This window comes from Mixophyes fleayi, chromosome 9, assembly GCF_038048845.1.
Source record: "Mixophyes fleayi isolate aMixFle1 chromosome 9, aMixFle1.hap1, whole genome shotgun sequence".
Lineage (NCBI taxonomy): Eukaryota > Metazoa > Chordata > Amphibia > Anura > Limnodynastidae > Mixophyes > Mixophyes fleayi.
The window spans coordinates 132331510-132357720 of NC_134410.1; the positions used below are offsets into that span (position 1 = coordinate 132331510).

Consider the following 26211-nt stretch of genomic DNA (forward strand, 5'->3'; position numbering starts at 1 on the left):
GAGTTTATACAGACACACAATAAGGAAGTCTCTGGACACCCCTGTGAGTAAACACTTCTCTGGACCAGGACACAGTATGACAGACAAGTCTTAATACTAAAAGGTCTTTGTAAAAATGACAGGGAGAGAAAAATATGGGAATTCAAATTGATAAGAACATTCCAGTCATTAACTCAAGGACTCAACACCTGGATCTATGACCCACTACACGGACACATCTCACACCCCACAGCAGAGTAATTCCAGATCTCTGAACTCATAGGACTATTACTCTCCCAACTGTAACCGAAAACCTTCATTTTATTACTTTAGCTTCTCTTAATGATGTATCCCCCCCCCCCCCTGTACAAATCCAGATCATTTGTAAACTTGCCTGACGAAGGGGCCTCTGTGCTCTGAAAGCTGGCAAATATAAGTAATTCTCCTTTATATGTACAGCCGCTGGAAACTTTATATTCATAAATACCCACTGGTGTTTTGTATTATTCTGTATCATTTGTACATTTATCTTTATTCTGGGGGAAAATAATAGAATGAAACATTTTTTGGTTGTGAAATTGTGGGAAATGTTGGGATCGTCCCAGAGTTTTAACACCTTTCTATATTAAAGTGCTGGAATTATTTCTGCTTTCTGTAGCTTTGAGTTTTTATAACAATCACCGACCAACAATATAAATTGACAGTGGAGCTAAAGTGATTAATGATTAAGAACACACGTGGATAACTGTATTGTGATCCTCGGAGTGTATCTCTGAATGTTACTTACCTTAGAACGTGTAAATGTCTCTGATGTTGGGGCAGCATTTCGATCTCCTTGATCGTGTGGTCTGTTCCCACTCCCGGTTCTTCCTCTCCGTGGGCTCCACGTTCAGACCGCAGACAGGACAACTGGTGCAGATTACTGCAAAAAAAAATTCTCTCTGCACCACAGAAAAAGTGTGTATTGGTTTGGAAAGAACGTATATTTATAATACAGATGTAAGGTGTATGTTTCAGACTCAGCAATACAAAGCTGCTATAAGGTAAAGGAAAACCAAACTAGATTTAAACTACTAGGCAGAATTATTCCAGAAATAAGTGAGTCATCAGGGCGAGCTGTATAAACTGTGTATCTTGTATTCCCAACACACTGATCATTGTACTGGGCTCTGATGCAGCCGTAACACAATTCTCATCATCTATTTATATAGCGCTACCAATTCCGCAGCGCTGTACAGAGAACTCATTCACATCAGTCCCTGCCCCATTGGAGCTTACAGTCTAAGTTCCCTAATACACAGACATATAGTGTAATGCTGCCAATGTGGTAATAGAGGGAGCCAATTCCAGAAAATCTCCCAGTCATCATCATTACTTATTTATATAGCGCCACCGAATTCCTTTAGCGCTTTTACAATTGAGGACAAACTAATAGACAATACTGGGTAATACAGAGAGGTAAGAGGGCCCAGCTCCAAAGCTTACAGTCTATAGGACAATGGGAGTCAGAATACCAATAGTAATAAAGTTTATTTATCAAAGGTTAAAAACATGACAGGTAAACCAGTGCACAAGTAAATCAACAAATGACATATAAATCTTTAATATCGACATAGAACACATACAGAGTAAGAGCCAAGGGCCATTATTCATCCTTATGAACTAACATAAGTAACCAATGTCCAAAGAGAACCAAATAAAATGTGGTCACCGAGACCTGGGGTTAAATCCCTCCAATAAGTGATAAGTTAGGACCGTCCCTAGAGGTCATAGGAGAATGTCCTCAATCCTGTATCATCCAGCGAGAATGCCAAATATAGGGGGAGTCAACTGACCGTGTTGTCCATAACAATAACGTAGTCCGCGCACGATGACCATTATTACGGGTCGTACTGAGACCTCTGTGTACAAGTTAAGGTGTAAACTTTCAAACGTGTTTCACCCCAAAATGGGGCTTCCTCAAGGTACAATGTAAACGGTATGTTCTATAAACTGGATGACATTTATATAAACAATATGAGGGAATAAGTTGCTGCCCCTAAGTCCGTCCATTGGTCCATAAGGAGGGGATGTTCCCAAAGCATCATGTTGATAACGAATGCAGGAGAGAAATTCCAAAATCACCTAAACGAGTGGAAGGTGCAAAAATGGAAACTAAATGTCAAAAGTCAGAATAATAAAGAAATGACAAAGTAATTACAGATCACCAATAATCAGGTTCACATTAATAAACATGAAGGTGATCAGATGGAGAACTATTCAAGTGTCTGTTTTCAAAACCCAATATAAGATAAAATCATGTATGTAATCCAACCTATAGGCCGTATATGGGTTTAAATTAAATTTATATTTTATATCATGAAGAAAAGAGAAGGAGAGGCCATGGGGTTTATTATGATGATATGGGGTGGGGGCAATTTATAATTACCCAATTCTTAGTAAGATGAAATGAAAGGCAGAACAAGTAATCCTAATAGTCCAAAAGCAGTATAAATCTGGATGGCATTCTACGTTCCTAGAAACGTGCCCGGATCAAAGTCAATATCAAGCCCTCTGGGGGTAAGGGTATAAGGATTAGAAATCCATTTAGCTTCTTCCTTTGAAAACTGAATGCTATAAAGTCCACTCCTCCTTAGATTTACTACCTGCACGGTGGCCTAGTGGTTAGTGCTTCTGCCTTCCAGTGCTGGGGTCATGAGTTCAATTCCCCTCCATGACTATTTGGAGTTTCTGTGTTCTGGTTTCCTTCCACGCTCCAAAAATATACTAGTGGATTGGCTGCTATTGCATGGGTTTACTTAAAAAGCTGATATTTTTTAGAATTATATATATATTTTATTTACTAGGAGTAATTTAGTCAACTGTCAATTTATTTAGAGTGATGCCCTGGGTGGGAATTGAACTCAGGACTCCTGCTCTGTGAGACAGAAGCACTAATCACTGAGCCACTGAGCTGCTTAATGGAATAAGGTTGTGGTACTATATATGAAGTTTGTGGTTACTATAAGATGCATCAGGGGGCTGCTGCCTACCCCAGAGCTGTTGCTGGGTGTCAAGTCTTCAAAGAACATACTGGTAGGTTAACTGGCTGCTATTAAATTGACCTTAGTCTCTCTCGGTCTGTGTGTATGTTGGGGATTGTCAGGATGAGAGCATAAATCTGATATGCTGAAATAGAATATTGGATGTCGGGACCCAAAATAAATCTTTGCATGAATACCTAAATTAACCTTATCTTCAATTCAGATAAAGGTGTGACCAAATGAGCCCAGGAGGAGGTAATTGAATTAGGTAAACCCTTTGTGCAGAGACCAGCTTAAGATATGCAGATCACAGACATCCATTGTATATGATCTTGTATTTCCCTAGCTAATTGACTTCCTTTCAATAGGGTTATAAACACAAACTAACCCCTAGGTGTAAATTGGAGAGCCAGACGCTTAGGTGAGAATCTTGGAGACTCTTGTATAAAACCTCTATGGTCTTTATGCCGGTATATAGAAATGTGAACTTGAAAGGAAATGAATTCATTTTTCATATTTTGGGAAATCTGGATGCCACTCTGTGCTGAGGGACAAAGACCACACAAGGGTCTTAAAACATAGATACCAACTACATCGGGAACAACCATAGTCACATGTATTCCAGGATGAGATTGAATATTGTTGTAATCTCATCATATTTGGTATTTAAACGTGCGGGAGATTATGACCGGTTTATTGAGGGGGGTGTTATTTCTCTGAGATATATCTGTGAAGAATTACCAACAGGTCAAAACTTAGGAATAGTTTGACCAAACCTGAGGTAACACCCAGGGGACATTTCCGCCCCCACATTAGCATTCACACTGCCCCTGTGAATGCCGTCCCATTTGAGTTTGTTAAAAAATCTGTGTTCTAAGGGGAAAAACTGTCAGACTTTGGGGGAAATCAAGTTACATTGATAAGCTGTCCATCTTCCTAGCCAAATTCCCCTTGGCCAGAATGTGCAAATCTGAATGTAATCCTCTTTATTTTAAACTGTTTTTGCTTGTTATGTCCAGTTTATTAATTGTTATTCATTATTTTTGTTATCTGTATGCCCTGTACCTTTTGTATATTAAATCTATAATTTAATAAGTTGCGTCCTTGATCCTCTAAAGAATCCATAGCCTGTTTAGAAGAGATTGCTCGTCCAGGTTAACCCTTGGAATGCCAGTGTGTGATTTGTTGATACATTTGATTAACAAGCTGTGTGTGCTTGTATGTACATTTGTGTAACAGTCTGAAGGTGTGAAGAGTTAACCCTGTGTGTGCTGGTGTGAGTCTTGCTAGTTTGTGGAACTAGAAGCCCGTGTGCCAGTGTGGGACAGTATATTGGGGTCACATTGCCCGTACCCAATAGGTGGTGGTTGATCCTGAAGTGTGTGGGGGGTAATAAAGTAATAAAATAATTCCTTCAGCAAAAGAAACTTTAAGAATAAAATTATATCATTGTTTATTTACAAAAGAATAAGCAAGCGCTGTGATAACATTATCACTCTCATTTTCAGAATTGAAAACTATCTGATCTCCCACAGACCAGACACGTAGGTTTGTTCAAACTAAAGAATAGGTTGTACTACAATTTACAAATATCATATTACAATTGGCTGAGAAAGTATATAGGCGTATCCTGATCCAGGCTTCCCTGGAAAGTCTGAAGAAATTCTTGCAACTCTTTGTTCCAACATCTGTGATTAGAAACATCTGTCCCTTGAGTAATTCCTTCACTCCCGTTCCTTCTCTCCAGCTCACACGTAAGGCTCCAACCGACAACAACACCACATCAATTATCAATGATATACCAAAATAAGACAGAATATAAATATTTTCATATTAATAAATTGTCTTCATCCAAAATAAAATATCTTTGACAGGGGGTGAGAGCGCTGTGTTTGGAGGCGATTCCGTAGGTCTAGAACCTGTGTGATGGGTGAGAGAGGCTGCGGGCTGGAATCATGTGTGACCTCATACAGCAAACACCCCAAAGTCACGGCGGCTGGGAGCGTGTTCGTGACAGGGATTTAGACCATAAACTCCAATGGGGCAGGGACTGATGTGAATGAGTTCTCTGTACAACGCCGAGGAAGTAGTGGCGCTATATAAATAGCGGATAATGATGACAAAGAACAAACCAAGTGAACTCCCTGCAATACCCGGATTACCAAACCCATCACACCAGGGGTATAATTATAAAAGTTTAAGTAGATTTTAATGTATCAGCTTCCAATATCCATCACTGGCTGGGAAGTGCTGACACTGATTTGTGCTTCTTAATAGAATTATTTTATAAGGGTATTTATGTGGTGAGGGGGATGGGGTACATAGAGGGGAGCAGAGATAGCATAAAATATAACAGAATAAAAAAAAAAAAAATATATATATATATATATATATATATATATATATCTGTGGCGCCTAACAAATAAATGATAATAATAATAATAATTATATATATAAAAATCTATATCTGTATCTATATACACACACTGATCATTGTACTGGGCTCTGATGCAGCCGTAACACAATTCTCATCATCTATTTATATAGCGTCACCAATTCTGCAGCGCTGTACAGAGAACTCACTCACATCAGTCCCTGCCCCATTGCAGCTTACAGTCTAAATTCCCTAATATACACACACACAGACACACAGACAGACAGACAGACACAGACTGAGAGAGACTAAGGGCAATTTGTTAGCAGCCAATTAACCTACCAGTATGTTTTTGGAGTGTGGGAGGAAACTGGAGCACCCGGAGGAAACCCACGCAAACATGGGGAGAACATACAAACTCCTCACAGATAAGGCCATGGTTGGGAATTGAACTCATGACCCCAGTGCTGTGAGACAGAAGTGCTAACCACTGAGCCACCGTGCTGCCCTTCTGCAGTTATTCAGCGCTGGGGGTCTCAGTCTGTCCAGCTGTAGTCACCTGTTTGTGTCTATATTCATTTAAACCATTCTACCAATAACTGAATCAGGGACATGACACAAGAAGGACACACGTGTAATATCGCTGCATGCAGCTTGTTATTTTAATACTTTCTTTACATAGAGTTTAATAAAAACTGTACAAAACGGCTTCACCAATCCCGCATCTCATCTCATCTAAGCTCATAAAATAGGATCAGAAGCAGAGAAATACAAGCACTTTATATCCTCTGGGGACCTTATTGTACAATTTATTCTTCTAGAAAAGACAAATGCAATAAAAGTTTGTTGTTTCCAATAACATCTCTGAAGGCAAATACATAGATATTATACTATCAATAATATACTCTGTGCATTATATGTTTATATTATGTATAGTATATTATGATTTGTTCAGTGACAAAGCAGATATGAAATATAAGATTGTAATTAAATATTTGTACATCATCCTTTATATTATTATGTTTCCATCACAAACCAAATAATGTCTTAAAAACATGCAGCGACTAGATCAGATGTAATACAATGTAATGATCCCGCCAGGTGCTTCATTCACGTCAACTGTTTCCATTATACACAATCAGACTGTAAAGGGTTAAATAACTATAGGTATAGATCAGTTGAGATCAGTGACCCCCCCCCCCCTCAACCAGCCTTCACCTGCGGCCCTCAGCCTCATCCTGCTTTATTGTCATGTGTGTTATAGCGTGTAACACGTGTGTAAAATGCTGCAGATATGTGAATATAGTGTTTTACTTTATTAGTGAGATTAGGGGTAACGTGCGGCCCTTGGGAGGGTCAGCGGGCAGCCCCATGTGACTCCTGACGTGTACCAGGCTGCCTGTCATGGTGTAGATGACGCTCTGCGGATACATGTGTGGAAGATTTGTTGGTTTGTCGTTTCTGGATGATTAACACAGACAAGACATTTACCTCGGTGCCAGCTGCACCTCCACATTGGGTATAGGACCTTTCTGGGGTACAGCTGGCAGTGATCATCAGCTCTGCAGCCCAGCTAACCTTGGTCTGATTGGCTAATATCACTTCCCTGTACCGGAGGTGCTGGACCCTCGTTGTGGCCCTAAGTGTCGCTATGCTGTTGTTCTGGGGCCCCACTCCTCACTCCAAGGATCTGCACATTTATCCTATACATACGTAGTTACATGGAGCTGTTAATTATAACAACAGCTTCCAACAAACGGGCAATGAGAGCGACGAGCAACCGTAATAACCACAAGGTCCTAGTAAACGGATTCATTCGTCCCACAGAATGTGGGTGAGAGAGACTAACACCCTGTAACAACCTTCATCTAATAATAAGCTTATTCTACCCATGGTAAGTGGTATATGATGATGATTAATACTGATAATATTATATATCGATCTTCAATCTGTACAATTTCTCTAAAGCACCTGGACACCATGAGGCCTTCTGTGATATCAAAAGTAAAACAAAACAATATTCATCTTATCATGATGAAATGTCATAGACTGCTCTGAAAACAACACGTGATATCTGGGTAAAATAATTTAAGCCCCCCCCAATCCAACCCCCTCAATGACCGATAAAACCGGTTACTTTGGAATGATAAAATATTTCCCGCTGATAAATACAAGATGGCGCAGATATGGACAAGAACCGCGACTCGGACCCAGAGATGAGAGAGTCTGATATGTAACAAGACATAAACTGATCAAATTAAAGTGGTGTTTTTCCATCACCATTAAATAACTTTAATTTCTTGGCTTGTACATACCCTCATTCAGCTTTCACTAAGTACATTGTATTTCTATTCTGATGTTCTGAGTCTCTTTCTGTGCTTTCCAGCTGTGTCTTTATACCATCAGGAAGTTGTGCATTGGTGTGGCTGATGTCACTGTACCTGACACAGGGCACTGAGTCGTATCCAGGAGCAACACAATGAAACAACTCCGCTTGATATAAATCTATGACTGAAGAGCACAGAGGGAGGGAGACAGATACACTATTACATTAATATTTATTTGCTGGAAGGAATGTACGAGGCAATAAATTAAAGTTGTCTTAAGATGCCTTTAAATCTGTTCGTATAAAGATTAAGATGTGCAAAAGATCCAAATATTGGCACATATCATATAACTGATCTACGACAGTAACAATGAGTATTATAACAGACATACTTGTTGGCTCATCTTTTGGAGAGGTTATGGTATAAGACACATAGCACCATAGTCCGTACACAAACTAGGCAGGCGCTTAATGGCTAAAACAATTGGGTTGTTTTACTTCTAATATAACATAAGTAGAATTACCCAGAAATAACTAGTAATGGGCAGGGCTATTAATGAAGTAAAAGCAGCAGAGATTAAACAAATAGACGATAAACAGGAGGACAATATATGTTGGTGAGGGGTCTGTAACATAACGCAGAAATCTACTGTTATATTAGTATAAGTAGACGGACTTCATAAACCAATATTTCAGAATAAAAGTTGTAAATACTATATGGTACAACAGGGAGCGGATGCACAGTATTGTCAGATGTGTCTTTTGGCCTGGAACAATTTCCGGGGATGATAAATGTTTAGTAATTTGAACCACACATTCCGGTCAGTCACCGAATCCGACCTTACAGTGATATGTGTACATTAGTGCAATTTTAAGTCAAATATGTTGAGGAATTTGGTTCAAAACTTCTTTGTTGAACAACCAGTTATTTGTCGATACAAAACGCCTTGTGGATTGTTGGTGCTGAAACATCCAGACTAACAAAGGACAGTGGTTAGATGTTACCATCACGTTTTACCAAATGTTTCCATGATTCCGAGCTGCAGGACGTGGTGATGCCAAGATCTGGTGTTTGGGGTTTGACTTCCTGAACTGTTGGCAGTGAAGGATTCAACCATCAGTTATGTCACCGTCATTTTCCAGCGCTTGTCCCAACAAAGTCCAGCCGTAAGAGCGACTCATGGGCTGAGCGCGGCTGCTGGACCCCCCTGGAAGTCCATGAGTCGGGCTCGTTCTCATAGCTGCGTCTCATCCCGCGTCTCAGGGTTTCCCGTCTGCTCGGTCTTGTAACTGTTGCTGCTTTTCCGGCTGTGAGAGTCATTGGCAACATGGGCTAAAGGGTCGGATCTGATGAGATATCTACGGGAGAACATTCCATATGGAAAACAGAAATGGAGAAGAAACCGGTTTTCTTTATATAATTGTCTGAAACTGAATCAACATTCATCACAGATAACACTTCATCCACTTTATAAGGCCTCTCATTGGCTGCACATACAAAGGGCACCGCTACTTACACAATATCGTTGATCTCCAGTCGTGTGTCCGGCGGGGGGTTAATCAGGACATAAGACAATGTGTTCTGGTGATCGTTCATCTCATCTGTTACAAAGAGAGTAAAACAGCTGCAGCGTTATTGGTGTCACTCTGGATTCAGCACACGCGGATACCTATATCACTGCGCTTCTACTGGTGGAAACAAGGCCCCTCTTCCCACTGAAGATTACATAACGCTACAACGATGAAGAACTACATCTCCCATAATGCTCAGCTGACAGCAGTTATCACAAGACTGCAGTTACCGTCTGGGTTTATAGCTAAGCATTGGGAAGAGGAAACGGCGTAATGTAAATTTTGTTTTGTGGCTTTGAGTGTCAGGCACTTGTTAAAGGTTAATTGCAAAATAATATTGTAAAACCCTAAGTGGTATCTATCCCAAAAAGTCTAATAAGCCCTAATAATCACCTCCAGTTCATTAGGTGAATTCGCTAAACTTACATAGCTGTCATATACTCTCTATGTAAATGTTTCTAACAAAATATTTAAAGGATACAGTTAGAACTTTTAGGATCTAACCGGTTATAAAGGAGCAGTAATTTCTTAATCCGTCTATTTTGCCAAACTGAGAGTGACATGACCAGGATTAATTACTCAGGAGAAGTAAAGTAAGTGACTTATTATATATACTTATTGGTTTTCTCCTCTCTGTAATAAAATGATCAGTCACTTATTGATGAAGCCATTAGGACTAACTATAGACCAGGCTGCAGATTACACCAGGAGAAGACAACCTGACCCACAATGAAACCTCTTCTGTCCTCAGACAGAACAAACACTACATGTATAAATAAACTTATAGTGACTTAGATACGCAGAGGATTTGGGAGTAAAACACATCGTCCCTCTCCCCAGAATCCATATCTGCTACAGAGATGATAAATCCTTCTGTAATAATAATCTACAAAATGTCGTAACATTATAAACATTATTTTTGTTCTATTACTAAAAACATTTCTTGCAGAAAATATAAAACAAATCATATGACTTAGCGCAGAGGTGCTCCCAGAAGTGGGAATATATTCAGGGGTATCATCATCAAACTATAACACACGTATCTTGTAGTCTTTGATTGCTTTTATAATTTATTGAAGAAATTTCATATATCACGACGTCAAGTGATAGTTTTGCAATAAAGTTCCCAATGACATTAAAGACGTCCACACACTGGGAGATCCAGTCATTAGGCCCAATTCCTGGAGGACCAGACCTGTGGCTGATATGACCTCACTATAATATGCCCCTGAGGGCAGCTTTTTGGACCTGCTTCATAACTTTAAAAATAAATGGTTTGAGTACAGCCAATATAAGCTGCTACATCCATTGCAATCTGGTTTAAACGAGATGATATCGCTTCTGTGTAGACAAGAACCCGGAGGATTTTAGGGAGACGATTTCTCCGATCATTCTTTCATTTAGACCATATATTAAAACCAATCATTAACATCCCTTCACCATTTCCCCAACACTACAGAGTACAGTGCGAGGGACGGATCAGTGACACAAATAAGTGACCAGGAATTGGGGAAACCATTAATATATCCTCCAACTTTATAAAGTTTAAATGAATTACATGGTAACAATTCGGTTATAAAATCAAACAATATAAATTTAAAATAATAAACAAACTCTCCTGGTAGACGGCATTAACCAGGAACATAATTCCTGCTGTGGAAAATACATTTTTGTTGATGTTTATAAACAAAATTTCATATATAAAACATCACATTTTAAATTAGAAACTATTCCTAACACAATTATAATCGTTTTGATTTAGATAAAGGAACATGTTAAACAGAGATGAGAATAATGAATCATCTATAGCTGGATGTTTTTGTGCAATGTACGTTAGATTATGATGCATAACAGACAGCGAATGAATAATGAATAATATCAGGCCAATTACTGCAAGTCCTAATACACTGACCTGAGTTATGTTACAGTACAGTATAAAGTGGGGTCTCTCCTCTCATTACCAACATAATAATGGGAGTTTTATCTATTTGTTGCAGAATTAAACCCCCCACAGTACAAGTCCAGGACTGGGACAGTGTTAATACTTGTATGTAACCACTCACACTTTACCAGCATCAAATTATATTGAGAAGTAATAGTTCTAGCACGTGTAAGTATTTAAATGGTCCCAGATTGTGTCACACAAGCAGATTTCTGCTGTAGCAGCTTTAGAAAAGACACATTCAGTGTTCAGGGTCAGCAGAAAACTCTCAAACAAATATTTGCTTTGTAGAAGTCTATTATTGATGCTGTATTTACCATGCAGATAGTGATCTGTGCATTCCTGTCAGTGTAAAACAGGCTCGAAAATATTGAAAAACTTTTTTTTTTTGCTGGCTGAAAACTTCTTGTGTGACAACTGCTTAAGGCATTTTTATTGCCGTAGAAACAGTTTTGCCTTTATAATACCACACCAAGCGATATCATGGGTGGCTCTCGCACAGCAAACTAATCAAGCACAATGTAAATCATATACAATTGTACCTATATTATCACAATTAATTTATTTTTATCTTTTACATTTAGTTCTCTTTTAATTTTATTTTTTGAGTAACTGTTTTATCACCTTGCAGTAAGTAGCTCTGACAGAGACAGGTGGAATATGGGACCCTAAGAAACATGAACGGTTGAGTTATGCGAATGAGTACGGTGTGGTTTGTAGATAGTCTGCGTAAGGTCCAGGAGTACGGTGTGGTTTGTAGATAGTCTGCGTAAGGTCCAGGAGTACAGTATGGTTTGTAGATAGTCTGCGTAAGGTCCGGGAGTACGGTGTGGTTTATGGATAGTCTACGTAAGTTCCAGGAGTACGGTGTGGTTTGTAGATAGTCTGCGTAAGGTCCAGGAGTACAGTATGGTTTGTAGATAGTCTGCGTAAGGTCCGGGAGTACGGTATGGTTTATGGATAGTCTACGTAAGTTCCAGGAGTACGGTGTGGTTTGTAGATAGTCTGCGTAAGGTCCAGTAGTACGGTGTGGTTTATGGATAGTCTGCGTAAGGTCCGGGAGTACGGTGTGGTTTGTAGATAGTCTGCGTAAGGTCCAGTAGTACGGTGTGGTTTATGGATAGTCTGCGTAAGGTCCGGGAGTACGGTGTGGTTTGTAGATAGTCTGCGTAAGGTCCGGGAGTACGGTGTGGTTTATGGATAGTCTACGTAAGGTCCAGTAGTACGGTGTGGTTTATGGATAGTCTGCGTAAGGTCCAGGAGTATGGTAGGGTTTGTGGATAGTCTACGTAAGGTCCGGGAGTACTGTGTGGTTTGTAGATAGTCTGCGTAAGGTCCGGGAGTACGGTATGGTTTGTAGATAGTCTGCGTAAGGTTCAGGAGTACGGTATGGTTTGTAGATAGTCTGCGTAAGGGAGTACGGTATGGTTTGTAGATAGTCTGCGTAAGGTCCGGGAGTACGGTATGGTTTGTAGATAGTCTGCGTAAGGTCCGGGAGTACGGTGTGGTTTGTGGATAGTCTGCGTAAGGTCTGGGAGTACGGTGTGGTTTGTAGATAGTCTGTGTAAGGTCCAGGAGTACGGTATGGTTTGTAGATAGTCTACGTAAGTTCCAGGAGTACGGTGTGGTTTGTGTATAGTCTGCGTAAGGTCCAGGAGTACGGTATGGTTTGTAGATAGTCTACGTAAGTTCCAGGAGTACGGTGTGGTTTGTGTATAGTCTGCGTAAGGTCCAGGAGTACGGTGTGGTTTGTAGATAGTCTGCGTAAGGTCCAGGAGTACGGTGTGGTTTGTAGATAGTCTGCGTAAGGTCCAGGAGTACGGTGTGGTTTGTGGATAGTCTGCGTAAGGTCCAGGAGTACGGTGTGGTTTGTAGATAGTCTGCGTAAGGTCCAGGAGTACGGTGTGGTTTGTGGATAGTCTGCGTAAGTTCCAGGAGTACGGTGTGGTTTGTGGATAGTCTGCGTAAGTTCCAGGAGTACGGTGTGGTTTGTAGATAGTCTGCGTAAAAGAGTACGGTGTGGTTTGTGGATAGTCTACGTAAGGTCCGGGAGTACGGTATGGTTTGTAGATAGTCTGCGTAAGGTCCGGGAGTATGGTATGGTTTGTACATAGTCTGCGCAAGGTCCGGGAGTACGGTATGGTTTGTAGATAGTCTGCGTAAGGTCCGGGAGTACGGTATGGTTTGTAGATAGTCTGCGTAAGGTCCGGGAGTATGGTGTAGTTTGTGGATAGTCTGCGTAAGATCTGGGAGTATGGTGTAGTTTGTGGATAGTCTGCGTAAGATCTGGGAGTATGGTGTAGTTTGTGGATAGTCTGCGTAAGATCTGGGAGTACGGTGTGGTTTGTGGATAGTCTGCGTAAGATCTGGGAGTATGGTGTAGTTTGTGGATAGTCTGCGTAAGATCTGGGAGTATGGTGTAGTTTGTGGATAGTCTGCGTAAGGACCAGGAGTACGGTGTGGTTTGTGGATAGTCTACGTAAGGTCTGGGAGTACGGTATGGTTTATGGATAGTCTGCGTAAGATCTGGGAGTACGGTGTGGTTTGTGGATAGTCTGCGTAAGATCTGGGAGTATGGTGTAGTTTGTGGATAGTCTGCGTAAGGTCCGGGAGTATGGTGTAGTTTGTGGATAGTCTGCGTAAGATCCGGGAGTACGGTGTAGTTTGTGGATAGTCTACGTAAGGTCTGGGAGTACGGTATGGTTTATGGATAGTCTGCGTAAGGTCCGGGAGTACGGTATGGTTTGTGGATAGTCTACGTAAGGTCCGGGAGTACGGTATGGTTTGTGGATAGTCTACGTAAGGTCTGGGAGTATGGTGTGGTTTATGGATAGTCTGCGTAAGATCTGGGAGTATGGTATGGTTTGTGGATAGTCTACGTAAGGTCTGGGAGTACGGTATGGTTTATGGATAGTATGCGTAAGGTCTGGGAGTACGGTATGGTTTGTAGATAGTCTACGTAAGGTCCGGGAGTACGGTATGGTTTGAGGATAGTCTACGTAAGGTCCGGGAGTATGGTGTGGTTTGTAGATAGTCTGCGTAAGGTCCGGGAGTACGGTATGGTTTGTAGATAGTCTGCGTAAAGGTCCGGGAGTACGGTGTGGTTTGTAGATAGTCTACGTAAGGTCCAGGAGTACGGTATGGTTTGTAGATAGTCTACGTAAGTTCCAGGAGTACGGTGTGGTTTGTGTATAGTCTGCGTAAGGTCCAGGAGTACGGTGTGGTTTGTAGATAGTCTGCGTAAGGTCCAGGAGTACGGTGTGGTTTGTGGATAGTCTGCGTAAGGTCCAGGAGTACGGTGTGGTTTGTAGATAGTCTGCGTAAGGTCCAGGAGTACGGTGTGGTTTGTGGATAGTCTGCGTAAGTTCCAGGAGTACGGTGTGGTTTGTAGATAGTCTGCGTAAAAGAGTACGGTGTGGTTTGTGGATAGTCTACGTAAGATCTGGGAGTATGGTATGGTTTGTGGATAGTCTACGTAAGGTTTGGGAGTACGGTATGGTTTATGGATAGTATGCGTAAGGTCTGGGAGTACGGTATGGTTTGTAGATAGTCTACGTAAGGTCCGGGAGTACGGTATGGTTTGAGGATAGTCTACGTAAGGTCTGGGAGTATGGTGTGGTTTGTAGATAGTCTGCGTAAGGTCCAGGAGTACGGTATGGTTTGTAGATAGTCTGCGTAAGGTCCGGGAGTACGGTCTGGTTTGTAGATAGTCTGCGTAAGTTCCAGGAGTACGGTGTGGTTTGTAGATAGTCTGCGTAAAAGAGTACGGTATGGTTTGTAGATAGTCTGCGTAAGGTCCAGGAGTACGGTATGGTTTGTAGATAGTCTGCGTAAGGTCCGGGAGTACGGTGTGGTTTGTAGATAGTCTACGTAAGGTCCAGGAGTACGGTATGGTTTGTAGATAGTCTGCGTAAGGTCCGGGAGTACGGTGTGGTTTGTAGATAGTCTGCGTAAGGTCCGGGAGTACGGTATGGTTTATGGATAGTCTACGTAAGGTCCGGGAGTACGGTATGGTTTATGGATAGTCTACGTAAGGTCTGGGAGTACGGTATGGTTTATGGATAGTCTACGTAAGGTCCGGGAGTACGGTATGGTTTATGGATAGTCTACGTAAGGTCTGGGAGTACGGTATGGTTTGTAGATAGTCTGCGTAAGGTCCGGGAGTACGGTATGGTTTATGGATAGTCTACGTAAGGTCTGGGAGTACGGTGTGGTTTATGGATAGTATGCGTAAGGTCCGGGAGTACGGTATGGTTTCTGGATAGTCTACGTAAGGTCTGGTAGTATGGTGTGGTTTATGGATAGTCTGCGTAAGGTTCGGGAGTACGGTGTAGTTTGTGGATAGTCTACGTAAGGTCTGGGAGTACGGTGTGGTTTATGGATAGTATGCGTAAGATCCGGGAGTACGTTGTGGTTTGTGGATAGTCTACGTAAGGTCTGGGAGTACGGTATGGTTTATGGATAGTCTGCGTAAGGTCCGGGAGTACGGTATGGTTTGTGGATAGTCTACGTAAGGTCCGGGAGTACGGTATGGTTTGTGGATAGTCTACGTAAGGTCTGGGAGTATGGTGTGGTTTATGGATAGTCTGCGTAAGATCTGGGAGTACGGTATGGTTTGTGGATAGTCTACGTAAGGTCTGGGAGTACGGTATGGTTTATGGATAGTATGCGTAAGGTCTGGGAGTACGGTATGGTTTGTAGATAGTCTGCGTAAGGTCCGGGAGTACGGTGTGGTTTGTGGATAGTCTGCGTAAGGTCTGGGAGTACGGTATGGTTTATGGATAGTATGCGTAAGGTCTGGGAGTACGGTATGGTTTGTAGATAGTCTGCGTAAGGTCCGGGAGTACGGTGTGGTTTGTGGATAGTCTGCGTAAGGTCCGGGAGTACGGTGTGGTTTGTAGATAGTCTACGTAAGGTCCAGGAGTACGGTATGGTTTGTAGATAGTCTGCGTAATGTCCGGGAGTACGGTGTGGTTTGTAGATAGTCTGCGTAAGGTCCGGGAGTACGGTATGGTTTATGGATAGTCTACGTAAGGTCCGGGAGTACGGTATGGTTTATGGATAGTCTACGTAAGGTCTGGGAGTACGGTAAGGTTTATGGATAGTCTACGTAAGGTCCGGGAGTACGGTATGGTTTATGGATAGTCTACGTAAGGTCTGGGAGTACGGTATGGTTTGTAGATAGTCTGCGTAAGGTCCGGGAGTACGGTATGGTTTATGGATAGTCTACGTAAGGTCCGGGAGTACGGTGTGGTTTATGGATAGTATGCATAAGGTCCGGGAGTACGGTATGGTTTGTGGATAGTCTACGTAAGGTCTGGGAGTACGGTGTGGTTTGTAGATAGTCTGCGTAAGGTCCAGGAGTACGGTATGGTTTGTAGATAGTCTGCGTAAGGTCCGGGAGTACGGTGTGGTTTGTAGATAGTCTACGTAAGGTCCAGGAGTACGGTATGGTTTGTAGATAGTCTGCGTAAGGTCCGGGAGTACGGTATGGTTTATGGATAGTCTACGTAAGGTCCGGGAGTACGGTATGGTTTATGGATAGTCTACGTAAGGTCCGGGAGTACGGTATGGTTTATGGATAGTCTACGTAAGGTCCGGGAGTACGGTATGGTTTATGGATAGTCTACGTAAGGTCCGGGAGTACGGTATGGTTTATGGATAGTCTACGTAAGGTCTGGGAGTACGGTATGGTTTGTAGATAGTCTGCGTAAGGTCCGGGAGTACGGTATGGTTTATGGATAGTCTACGTAAGGTCTGGGAGTACGGTGTGGTTTATGGATAGTATGCGTAAGGTCCGGGAGTACGGTATGGTTTGTGGATAGTCTACGTAAGGTCTGGTAGTATGGTGTGGTTTATGGATAGTCTGCGTAAGGTTCGGGAGTACGGTGTAGTTTGTGGATAGTCTACGTAAGGTCTGGGAGTACGGTGTGGTTTATGGATAGTATGCGTAAGATCTGGGAGTACGTTGTGGTTTGTGGATAGTCTACGTAAGGTCTGGGAGTACGGTATGGTTTATGGATAGTCTGCGTAAGGTCCGGGAGTACGGTATGGTTTGTGGATAGTCTACGTAAGGTCCGGGAGTACGGTATGGTTTGTGGATAGTCTACGTAAGGTCTGGGAGTATGGTGTGGTTTATGGATAGTCTGCGTAAGATCTGGGAGTACGGTATGGTTTGTGGATAGTCTACGTAAGGTCTGGGAGTACGGTATGGTTTATGGATAGTATGCGTAAGGTCTGGGAGTACGGTATGGTTTGTAGATAGTCTGCGTAAGGTCCGGGAGTACGGTGTGGTTTGTGGATAGTCTGCGTAAGGTCCAGGAGTACGGTATGGTTTGTAGATAGTCTGCGTAAGGTCCGGGAGTACGGTGTGGTTTGTAGATAGTCTACGTAAGGTCCAGGAGTACGGTATGGTTTGTAGATAGTCTGCGTAATGTCCGGGAGTACGGTGTGGTTTGTAGATAGTCTGCGTAAGGTCCGGGAGTACGGTATGGTTTATGGATAGTCTACGTAAGGTCCGGGAGTACGGTATGGTTTATGGATAGTCTACGTAAGGTCTGGGAGTACGGTAAGGTTTATGGATAGTCTACGTAAGGTCCGGGAGTACGGTATGGTTTATGGATAGTCTACGTAAGGTCCAGGAGTACGGTATGGTTTATGGATAGTCTACGTAAGGTCTGGGAGTACGGTATGGTTTGTAGATAGTCTGCGTAAGGTCCGGGAGTACGGTATGGTTTATGGATAGTCTACGTAAGGTCCGGGAGTACGGTGTGGTTTATGGATAGTATGCGTAAGGTCCGGGAGTACGGTATGGTTTGTGGATAGTCTACGTAAGGTCCAGGAGTACGGTATGGTTTGTAGATAGTCTGCGTAAGGTTCGGGAGTACGGTGTGGTTTGTAGATAGTCTGCGTAAGGTCCGGGAGTACGGTATGGTTTATGGATAGTCTACGTAAGGTCCGGGAGTACGGTATGGTTTATGGATAGTCTACGTAAGGTCTGGGAGTATGGTGTGGTTTATGGATAGTATGCGTAAGGTCCGGGAGTACGGTATGGTTTGTGGATAGTCTACGTAAGGTCTGGGAGTACGGTATGGTTTATGGATAGTCTGCGTAAGGTCCGGGAGTACGGTATGGTTTGTGGATAGTCTACGTAAGGTCCGGGAGTACGGTATGGTTTGTGGATAGTCTACGTAAGGTCTGGGTGTATGGTGTGGTTTATGGATAGTCTGCGTAAGATCTGGGAGTACGGTATGGTTTGTGGATAGTCTACGTAAGGTCTGGGAGTACGGTATGGTTTATGGATAGTATGCGTAAGGTCTGGGAGTACGGTATGGTTTGTAGATAGTCTGCGTAAGGTCCGGGAGTACGGTGTGGTTTGTGGATAGTCTGCGTAAGGTCCAGGAGTACGGTATGGTTTGTAGATAGTCTGCGTAAGGTCCGGGAGTACGGTGTGGTTTGTAGATAGTCTACGTAAGGTCCAGGAGTACGGTATGGTTTGTAGATAGTCTGCGTAATGTCCGGGAGTACGGTGTGGTTTGTAGATAGTCTGCGTAAGGTCCGGGAGTACGGTATGGTTTATGGATAGTCTACGTAAGGTCCGGGAGTACGGTATGGTTTATGGATAGTCTACGTAAGGTCTGGGAGTACGGTAAGGTTTATGGATAGTCTACGTAAGGTCCGGGAGTACGGTATGGTTTATGGATAGTCTACGTAAGGTCTGGGAGTACGGTATGGTTTGTAGATAGTCTGCGTAAGGTCCGGGAGTACGGTATGGTTTATGGATAGTCTACGTAAGGTCCGGGAGTACGGTGTGGTTTATGGATAGTATGCGTAAGGTCCGGGAGTACGGTATGGTTTGTGGATAGTCTACGTAAGGTCCAGGAGTACGGTATGGTTTGTAGATAGTCTGCGTAAGGTTCGGGAGTACGGTGTGGTTTGTAGATAGTCTGCGTAAGGTCCGGGAGTACGGTATGGTTTATGGATAGTCTACGTAAGGTCCGGGAGTACGGTATGGTTTATGGATAGTCTACGTAAGGTCTGGGAGTACGGTGTGGTTTATGGATAGTCTGCGTAAGGTCCGGGAGTACGGTATGGTTTGTTGATAGTCTACGTAAGGTCCGGGAGTACGGTGTGGTTTATGGATAGTATGCGTAAGGTTCGGGAGTACGGTGTGGTTTATGGATAGTATGCGTAAGGTCTGGGAGTACGGTATGGTTTATGGATAGTCTGCGTAAGGTCTGGGAGTACGGTGTGGTTTGTGGATAGTCTACGTAAGGTCTGGGAGTACGGTGTGGTTTATGGATAGTATGCGTAAGGTCTGGGAGTACGGTATGGTTTATGGATAGTCTGCGTAAGGTCTGGGAGTACGGTGTGGTTTGTGGATAGTATGCGTAAGGTTCGGGAGTACGGTATGGTTTATGGATAGTCTACGTAAGGTCCGGGAGTACGGTATGGTTTATGGATAGTCTGCGTAAGGTCTGGGAGTACGGTATGGTTTATGGATAGTATGCGTAGGGTTCGGGAGTACGGTGTGGTTTGTAGATAGTCTGCGTAAGGTCTGGGAGTACGGTGTGGTTTGTAGATAGTCTGCGTAAGGTCTGGGAGTACGGTGTGGTTTGTGGATAGTCTATGTAAGGTCTGGGAGTATGGTGTGGTTTATGGATAGTATGCGTAAGGTCCGGGAGTACGGTGTGGTTTATGGATAGTATGCGTAAGGTCCGGGAGTACGGTGTGGTTTGTGGATAGTCTGCGTAAGGTCTGGGAGTATGGTGTGGTTTATGGATAGTATGCGTAAGGTCTGGGAGTACGGTATGGTTTATGGATAGTATGCGTAAGGACCAGGAGTACGGTATGGTTTGTGGATAGTCAAGGTAAGTTTGGGGAGAATGGTATGGTTTACGGGTATTCGGGTAAGGTAGGTTAGTACAATTCAGGGTAAGGCCTGTTGGTCATTGCAGCCAGTTCTGCTCCATGGAAGAAGCTCTTCCTGGTGAATTCATGCAGTGATTTAAAGCCTATCTGTATATTGCCGGTTACCAGAAAGTGGAGGTCATCCACCCATGACATGGGATCAACATAAAACCGATTAATTTAAGATGATTCTACCATCATTTGTCATTGTCAACACCAAAAAATGATTGAGAATCTGGCAATATACAATGTTACTGAGGGGACTTCCATGAAACCAGGTTAGTGGCCATTTTGGACAAATGAGCGCATCAATGGAGGAAAATGCCAACTGTTGGCTACCCACTGGTCCCACCCGAAAACTATTATTTATCCAGACAAGATATCTGGAATCATATGTAATCTTGGTACCTAGTTGAGCGGTTCGTGATTTACTGCTGTTTACTCTAAAATCCATTCAGCTCGGTGGGTGTAGAAATACCCTTTTCACAACAGGAATAAACAAGATTCTCAATAACCTTATTAAGTTCCTTAAATTTGAACATTATATATATATATCTATATCTAGTATATGTTTTGTATAATATATTTCTAATACTATTTACTCGTTCACATAAAATAGAATTTCACTGTCTTAAAGTTAATATTACTCTTTATAATGTTAAATAGTTTTGTTTTGTTTGAAATTCCCATACAATACATCCACCCTTCTCGCTACCTGCAGTCTTATCTGGTCTTTCTTACCAGATTCTGCAAAGAATGACGGGGTCTTGTTCAGGTGATTATTAAAACCGCTGGGGGGGTTATGGTGTTTCTGCCTGGTGTGTACATGCAGAGGACAGAACGTGACCCGCTCTGTAATTTATAAATGGACGTGTGCAGGGCGCCCCGAATGTCAGTTGGCAAATTCCTGGTCACATTGATCGCTGAGTCAGGCTTGACTCCCAAGGAGAAGAATTACCTTGCAAATATCCAAGGTTTACCCGATTCATCACATCACTGGCAGTTAAATTTGCTACATCCTCTACCGAAACATACAGAAAAGAAAGGCACAGACATGAAGAGAGAAAGAGAGAGATATCAGCAGGCAACTAAATCAGCAGCAAAGATCAGCTTCTTCATGCAGCAATTATCCTCAGCGGTGTGATGGGCAAGAACTTCACCTCTGGTCTTAGGGGCACCACTTATAGAGCTTGTTATCTCTGATATATGCAGCTCACATCTGGTAAGTTGACCATCACTGCCCGGGGCAGAATCACGGGTCAGCAGACAGATTATTATCATAAATCCCGGGGGCAACTATTTCTGAAAAAACAAAACCAGACTTATCGCCACAATGGGGGTGGTAATAAAGCCTTATGTGGTGGCAGCAGGAGGAGGGGTCATTACATACAGGAAGTGGACCATAAACACCACTCCAGAGGAATTGGAGAAGTATTGGACCTATATATATACATAGACCACAAAGTAACAAGTGTTACTGGTAGAGCAGGGGTCCTGGTATTAGTGGATGTGTCATAGGACAAAAATCATCATCTTAACCCAGTTACGTGAGGATTTTATTAGGAACCTGTGTGGAGCTTTAAATACGAGGACATAGACTCCAATTCTCAACCACGGGAACTTTATTAGTCAAAGACTAAACTAAAATCAAGCATCAGGATCAACGTTCAATCACACTGATCTACCCTCCCGGAATATCTGGGAGACCTACGATTTTCAGGGGTGCCCTCCCAGCAGAGTAGGCTAGGCTCCTAGATCCCGCTGCGATAAGGGGCGGGGCCTTAATGACGCAACTCGTGTCTTCAGACCTTGCAGAAGGATCCTTAAGATGCGATTTACGCCAATACGGCCCCGTTCTCCGCTGCGCGATGATGCGATTGCGCATTTGTTATTTGGACATCCCCTCCGGGATCTCCCGCAGTGGAAGTCCAAGAAGTAGGGAAGAACGCATTCATGTGACCACACGCAGGGGAGGACAAGTTGAGTGAGCGCCATCTGTTCGTCTCTGGTTGAGCAGTCTGATTACATCGGTTTAATAGCGGCCGGTCAGTGCATTTTCAGGGCGTTCCCCATAACGGTATATATTGATATTGGGATTATTACTGCGATGTTTATGAAACAGACCAAGTTATATAAATGGATTTTCTACCTTTCCACTGCAATATTAGATGATAATAAGCCCTACACAGAACATCACACAGAGAAAGATTTCAGTGGGCACCAGGATTAGAGAGAACTGTATATGAAATCCCCCCACAGCAGCCATTCTCTTGGCAGAATCAATATTCAGCCTATTAGATCACCAGGAACTAGTGACATCACTGCGCCTCCAATGATCCGATAGGCTGACAGATGGTCCCGCCCACAACATGGCTGCATCCATTGTGTGCAGGTAAATGCGCAATACACAGAAAGTGACATAAGCCGTATACAGAGCTTCTAGTTGGGTGTATAACAGAGGTTTCCAAATACATACACGTAACTATATACAGGTAAGACGCTGGAAGCAGCCGACAGAAACAAACAACAACAACGTTTTCCTGGTTATATCTGTGTTTGTTTTAAGTTTAACCTTCAGATTATTTCCCTCCAAATAATACTCAACGGGGCGACTAACGAATGGGCTCTATCTCCATTGTACACGGTGCGCGGTACCTAAACCATATGTGCCGACTCTCCCGGGGCTAGACTTACCAAACTGCGGGAGATGTTGCTTATAGCAACCAATCAGATTCTAGCTGTCATTTTGTAGAATGTACTAAATAAAAATAACTAGAATCTGATTGGTTGCTATAGGCAACATCTCCCAATTTTTAAACCCACCGTTTAGTAAATATACCCCCTGGAATAACAAGGAGAGTCCTGAAATAGTGGGCATCCCCGGGACACCCAGTCTGGACAGATGAATGGTGGCACAATCTGTATAATCTCTGCTCTATTTCTCATGTTACAACTTCACAGAGCTAAACCCGATCTCCGAGAGGGAAGGTCTGAAAAGACATTAAAACATTCCTCTAATAACCTATCAAACCATGGAAAATTAATGTAAGGTAATTTATGACTTCCAGCTCCCGCAGTGTATTTAGTTGTTGGAAACTACATCTATTTTTAGGAACACGCCACAATAAAAATATATTTTTCGCTGATTATTAAATAAGTTTTCAAAATGATTTGTATACAAGGCTTGTGAGTGGGGCCGTCGGCGTCCAGCTAGGAACGGCCAAATGTCACACAGAATACACAGGTAATTGTGTGTATAGAGGCAGATGTCACAATACACCGTCGCCCTAGGGACCTGCTTGTTCCAGCTTTGTAAATCAGAGCGTTGTGCAGTTATGGAAATGTTTTGCTTTGATCTTTTCATATTTTTCATGTGCTAAGGATGATGAGTCTGACATACGGCTCAGTAATCATTTCTGAGTACAGAGCTGTACGAGGACTCAGCGCTTCTCACCCCTTATTATAACGCAGCTTAGGTTAAGGGAACTAGGGAGCTAAGGAGCTGTATTGGGCAAGAGGGGCATTTGCTCAGGATTCACCATGACAGCGGTCACTGAGCCTTTATTAAAGGGACATTAAGTCAGTCTATCTCTTGACACCCTGACCAACTAGAAAGGGGTCTGATGTGTGACAGTGAATAATATAACTGCAATCATTGATCAGACCATGGTGCTCAGTCATCAGTCCGCGTTCTAGTCTTAGAGAGCGGTTTTCCTCTACGCCCGGCCTGCACGTCTCACGCAGTGAAATCAGTCTTTGTGGAATGTCAGAGTAACTGGGTTTAGGGAACAACTGCAGCTTATCTCTTATGTCTGAAATGTTTGTGGCCCCAAAATGATCTCAATACTCTATAGTGACTTAAATCAATAGGAACAGAGATGTTGGTAAATGTGATGTGAACTACAATCATCCCACGTGTACAGTCATCATTCAACACACGAATAGGTCCCGTTCACACCTACGTGTGACCCGGACACATGGGATGACGTGGTTATAGTATATATTATATTATAGCTTGTAATCCCAATAACCAACAGATCTAATCTGTAACATCTTCTGCAGCAAATGCAGATTTCTCCCACACCGAGAGTCCGGCTTATACCAGCCCAGGAACTCTGCATTAATCTGATGAGGTGTCTGCAGACCGCCCGCGTCACTGTCACACAGACCTGGAGTTCCTGGGGGTGATGTAAGTGGGGGCAGAGAGAGTCCGGCTTATACCAGTCCCAGGAACTCTGCATTAATCTGATGAGGTGTCTGCAGACCGCCCGCGTCACTGTCACACAGACCTGGAGTTCCTGGGGGTGATGTAAGTGGGGGCAGAGAGAGTCCGGCTTATACCAGTCCCAGGAACTCTGCATTAATCTGATGAGGTGTCTGCAGACCGCCCGCGTCACTGTCACACAGACCTGGAGTTCCTGGGGGTGATGTAAGTGGGGGCAGAGAGAGTCCGGCTTATACCAGTCCCAGGAACTCTGCATTAATCTGATGAGGTGTCTGCAGACCGCCCGCGTCACTGTCACACAGACCTGGAGTTCCTGGGAGTGATGTAAGTGGGGGCAGAGAGAGTCCAGCTTATACCAGTCCCAGGAACTCTGCATTAATCTGATGAGGTGTCTGCAGACCGCCCGCGTCACTGTCACACAGACCTGGAGTTCCTGGGGGTGATGTAAGTGGGGGCAGAGAGAGTCCGGCTTATACCAGTCCCAGGAACTCTGCATTAATCTGATGAGGTGTCTGCAGACCGCCCGCGTCACTGTCACACAGACCTGGAGTTCCTGGGGGTGATGTAAGTGGGGGCAGAGAGAGTCCGGCTTATACCAGTCCCAGGAACTCTGCATTAATCTGATGAGGTGTCTGCAGACCGCCCGCGTCACTGTCACACAGACCTGGAGTTCCTGGGAGTGATGTAAGTGGGGGCAGAGAGAGTCCGGTTTATACCAGTCCCAGGAACTCTGCATTAGTCTGATGAGGTGTCTGCAGACCGCCCGCGTCACTGTCACACAGACCTGGAGTTCCTGGGAGTGATGTAAGTGGAGGCAGAGAGAGTCCGGCTTATACCAGTCCCAGGAACTCTGCATTAATCTGATGAGGTGTCTGCAGACCGCCTGCGTCACTGTCACACAGACCTGGAGTTCCTGGGAGTGATGTAAGTGGAGGCAGAGAGAGTCCGGCTTATACCAGTCCCAGGAACTCTGCATTAATCTGATGAGGTGTCTGCAGACCGCCCGCGTCACTGTCACACAGACCTGGACTTCCTGGGAGTGATGTAAGTGGGGGCAGAGAGAGTCCGGCTTATACCAGTCCCAGGAACTCTGCATTAATCTGATGAGGTGTCTGCAGACCGCCCGCGTCACTGTCACACAGACCTGGAGTTCCTGGGGGTGATGTAAGTGGAGGCAGAGAGAGTCCGGCTTATACCAGTCCCAGGAACTCTGCATTAGTCTGATGAGGTGTCTGCAGACCGCCCGCGTCACTGTCACACAGACCTGGAGTTCCTGGGGGTGATGTAAGTGGAGGCAGAGAGAGTCCGGCTTATACCAGTCCCAGGAACTCTGCATTAATCTGATGAGGTGTCTGCAGACCGCCCGCGTCACTGTCACACAGACCTGGAGTTCCTGGGAGTGATGTAAGTGGAGGCAGAGAGAGTCCGGCTTATACCAGTCCCAGGAACTCTGCATTAATCTGATGAGGTGTCTGCAGACCGCCCGCGTCACTGTCACACAGACCTGGACTTCCTGGGAGTGATGTAAGTGGGGGCAGAGAGAGTCCGGCTTATACCAGTCCCAGGAACTCTGCATTAATCTGATGAGGTGTCTGCAGACCGCCCGCGTCACTGTCACACAGACCTGGAGTTCCTGGGAGTGATGTAAGTGGGGGCAGAGAGAGTCCGGCTTATACCAGTCCCAGGAACTCTGCATTAATCTGATGAGGTGTCTGCAGACCGCCCGCGTCACTGTCACACAGACCTGGAGTTCCTGGGGGTGATGTAAGTGGGGGCAGAGAGAGTCCGGCTTATACCAGTCCCAGGAACTCTGCATTAATCTGATGAGGTGTCTGCAGACCGCCCGCGTCACTGTCACAC

The 26211-nt window shown here is 43.8% G+C and overlaps 1 protein-coding gene across 7 annotated transcripts in view; it reads right to left on the reverse strand.

The window, feature by feature from the left end:
* Nucleotides 1-6011: 6011 nt before the first annotated feature.
* Nucleotides 6012-26211, reverse strand: part of KCNT1 (potassium sodium-activated channel subfamily T member 1) — a 227520-nt gene continuing 207320 nt past the window's right edge. For 5 of the 7 annotated variants that reach the window (XM_075185792.1, XM_075185796.1, XM_075185794.1 and 2 more), the window contains 3 exons: nt 21085-21147; nt 9220-9304; nt 6012-9061 (listed from right to left, as the gene is read on the reverse strand). In XM_075185792.1, coding sequence (XP_075041893.1) covers nt 8938-9061; nt 9220-9304; nt 21085-21147 — 272 coding nt within the window. In that variant the 3' untranslated portion in view covers nt 6012-8937. The remainder of the gene's footprint in view (nt 9062-9219; nt 9305-21084; nt 21148-26211) is intronic. The other 2 variants (XM_075185798.1, XM_075185793.1) reach the window with 1 other exon arrangement.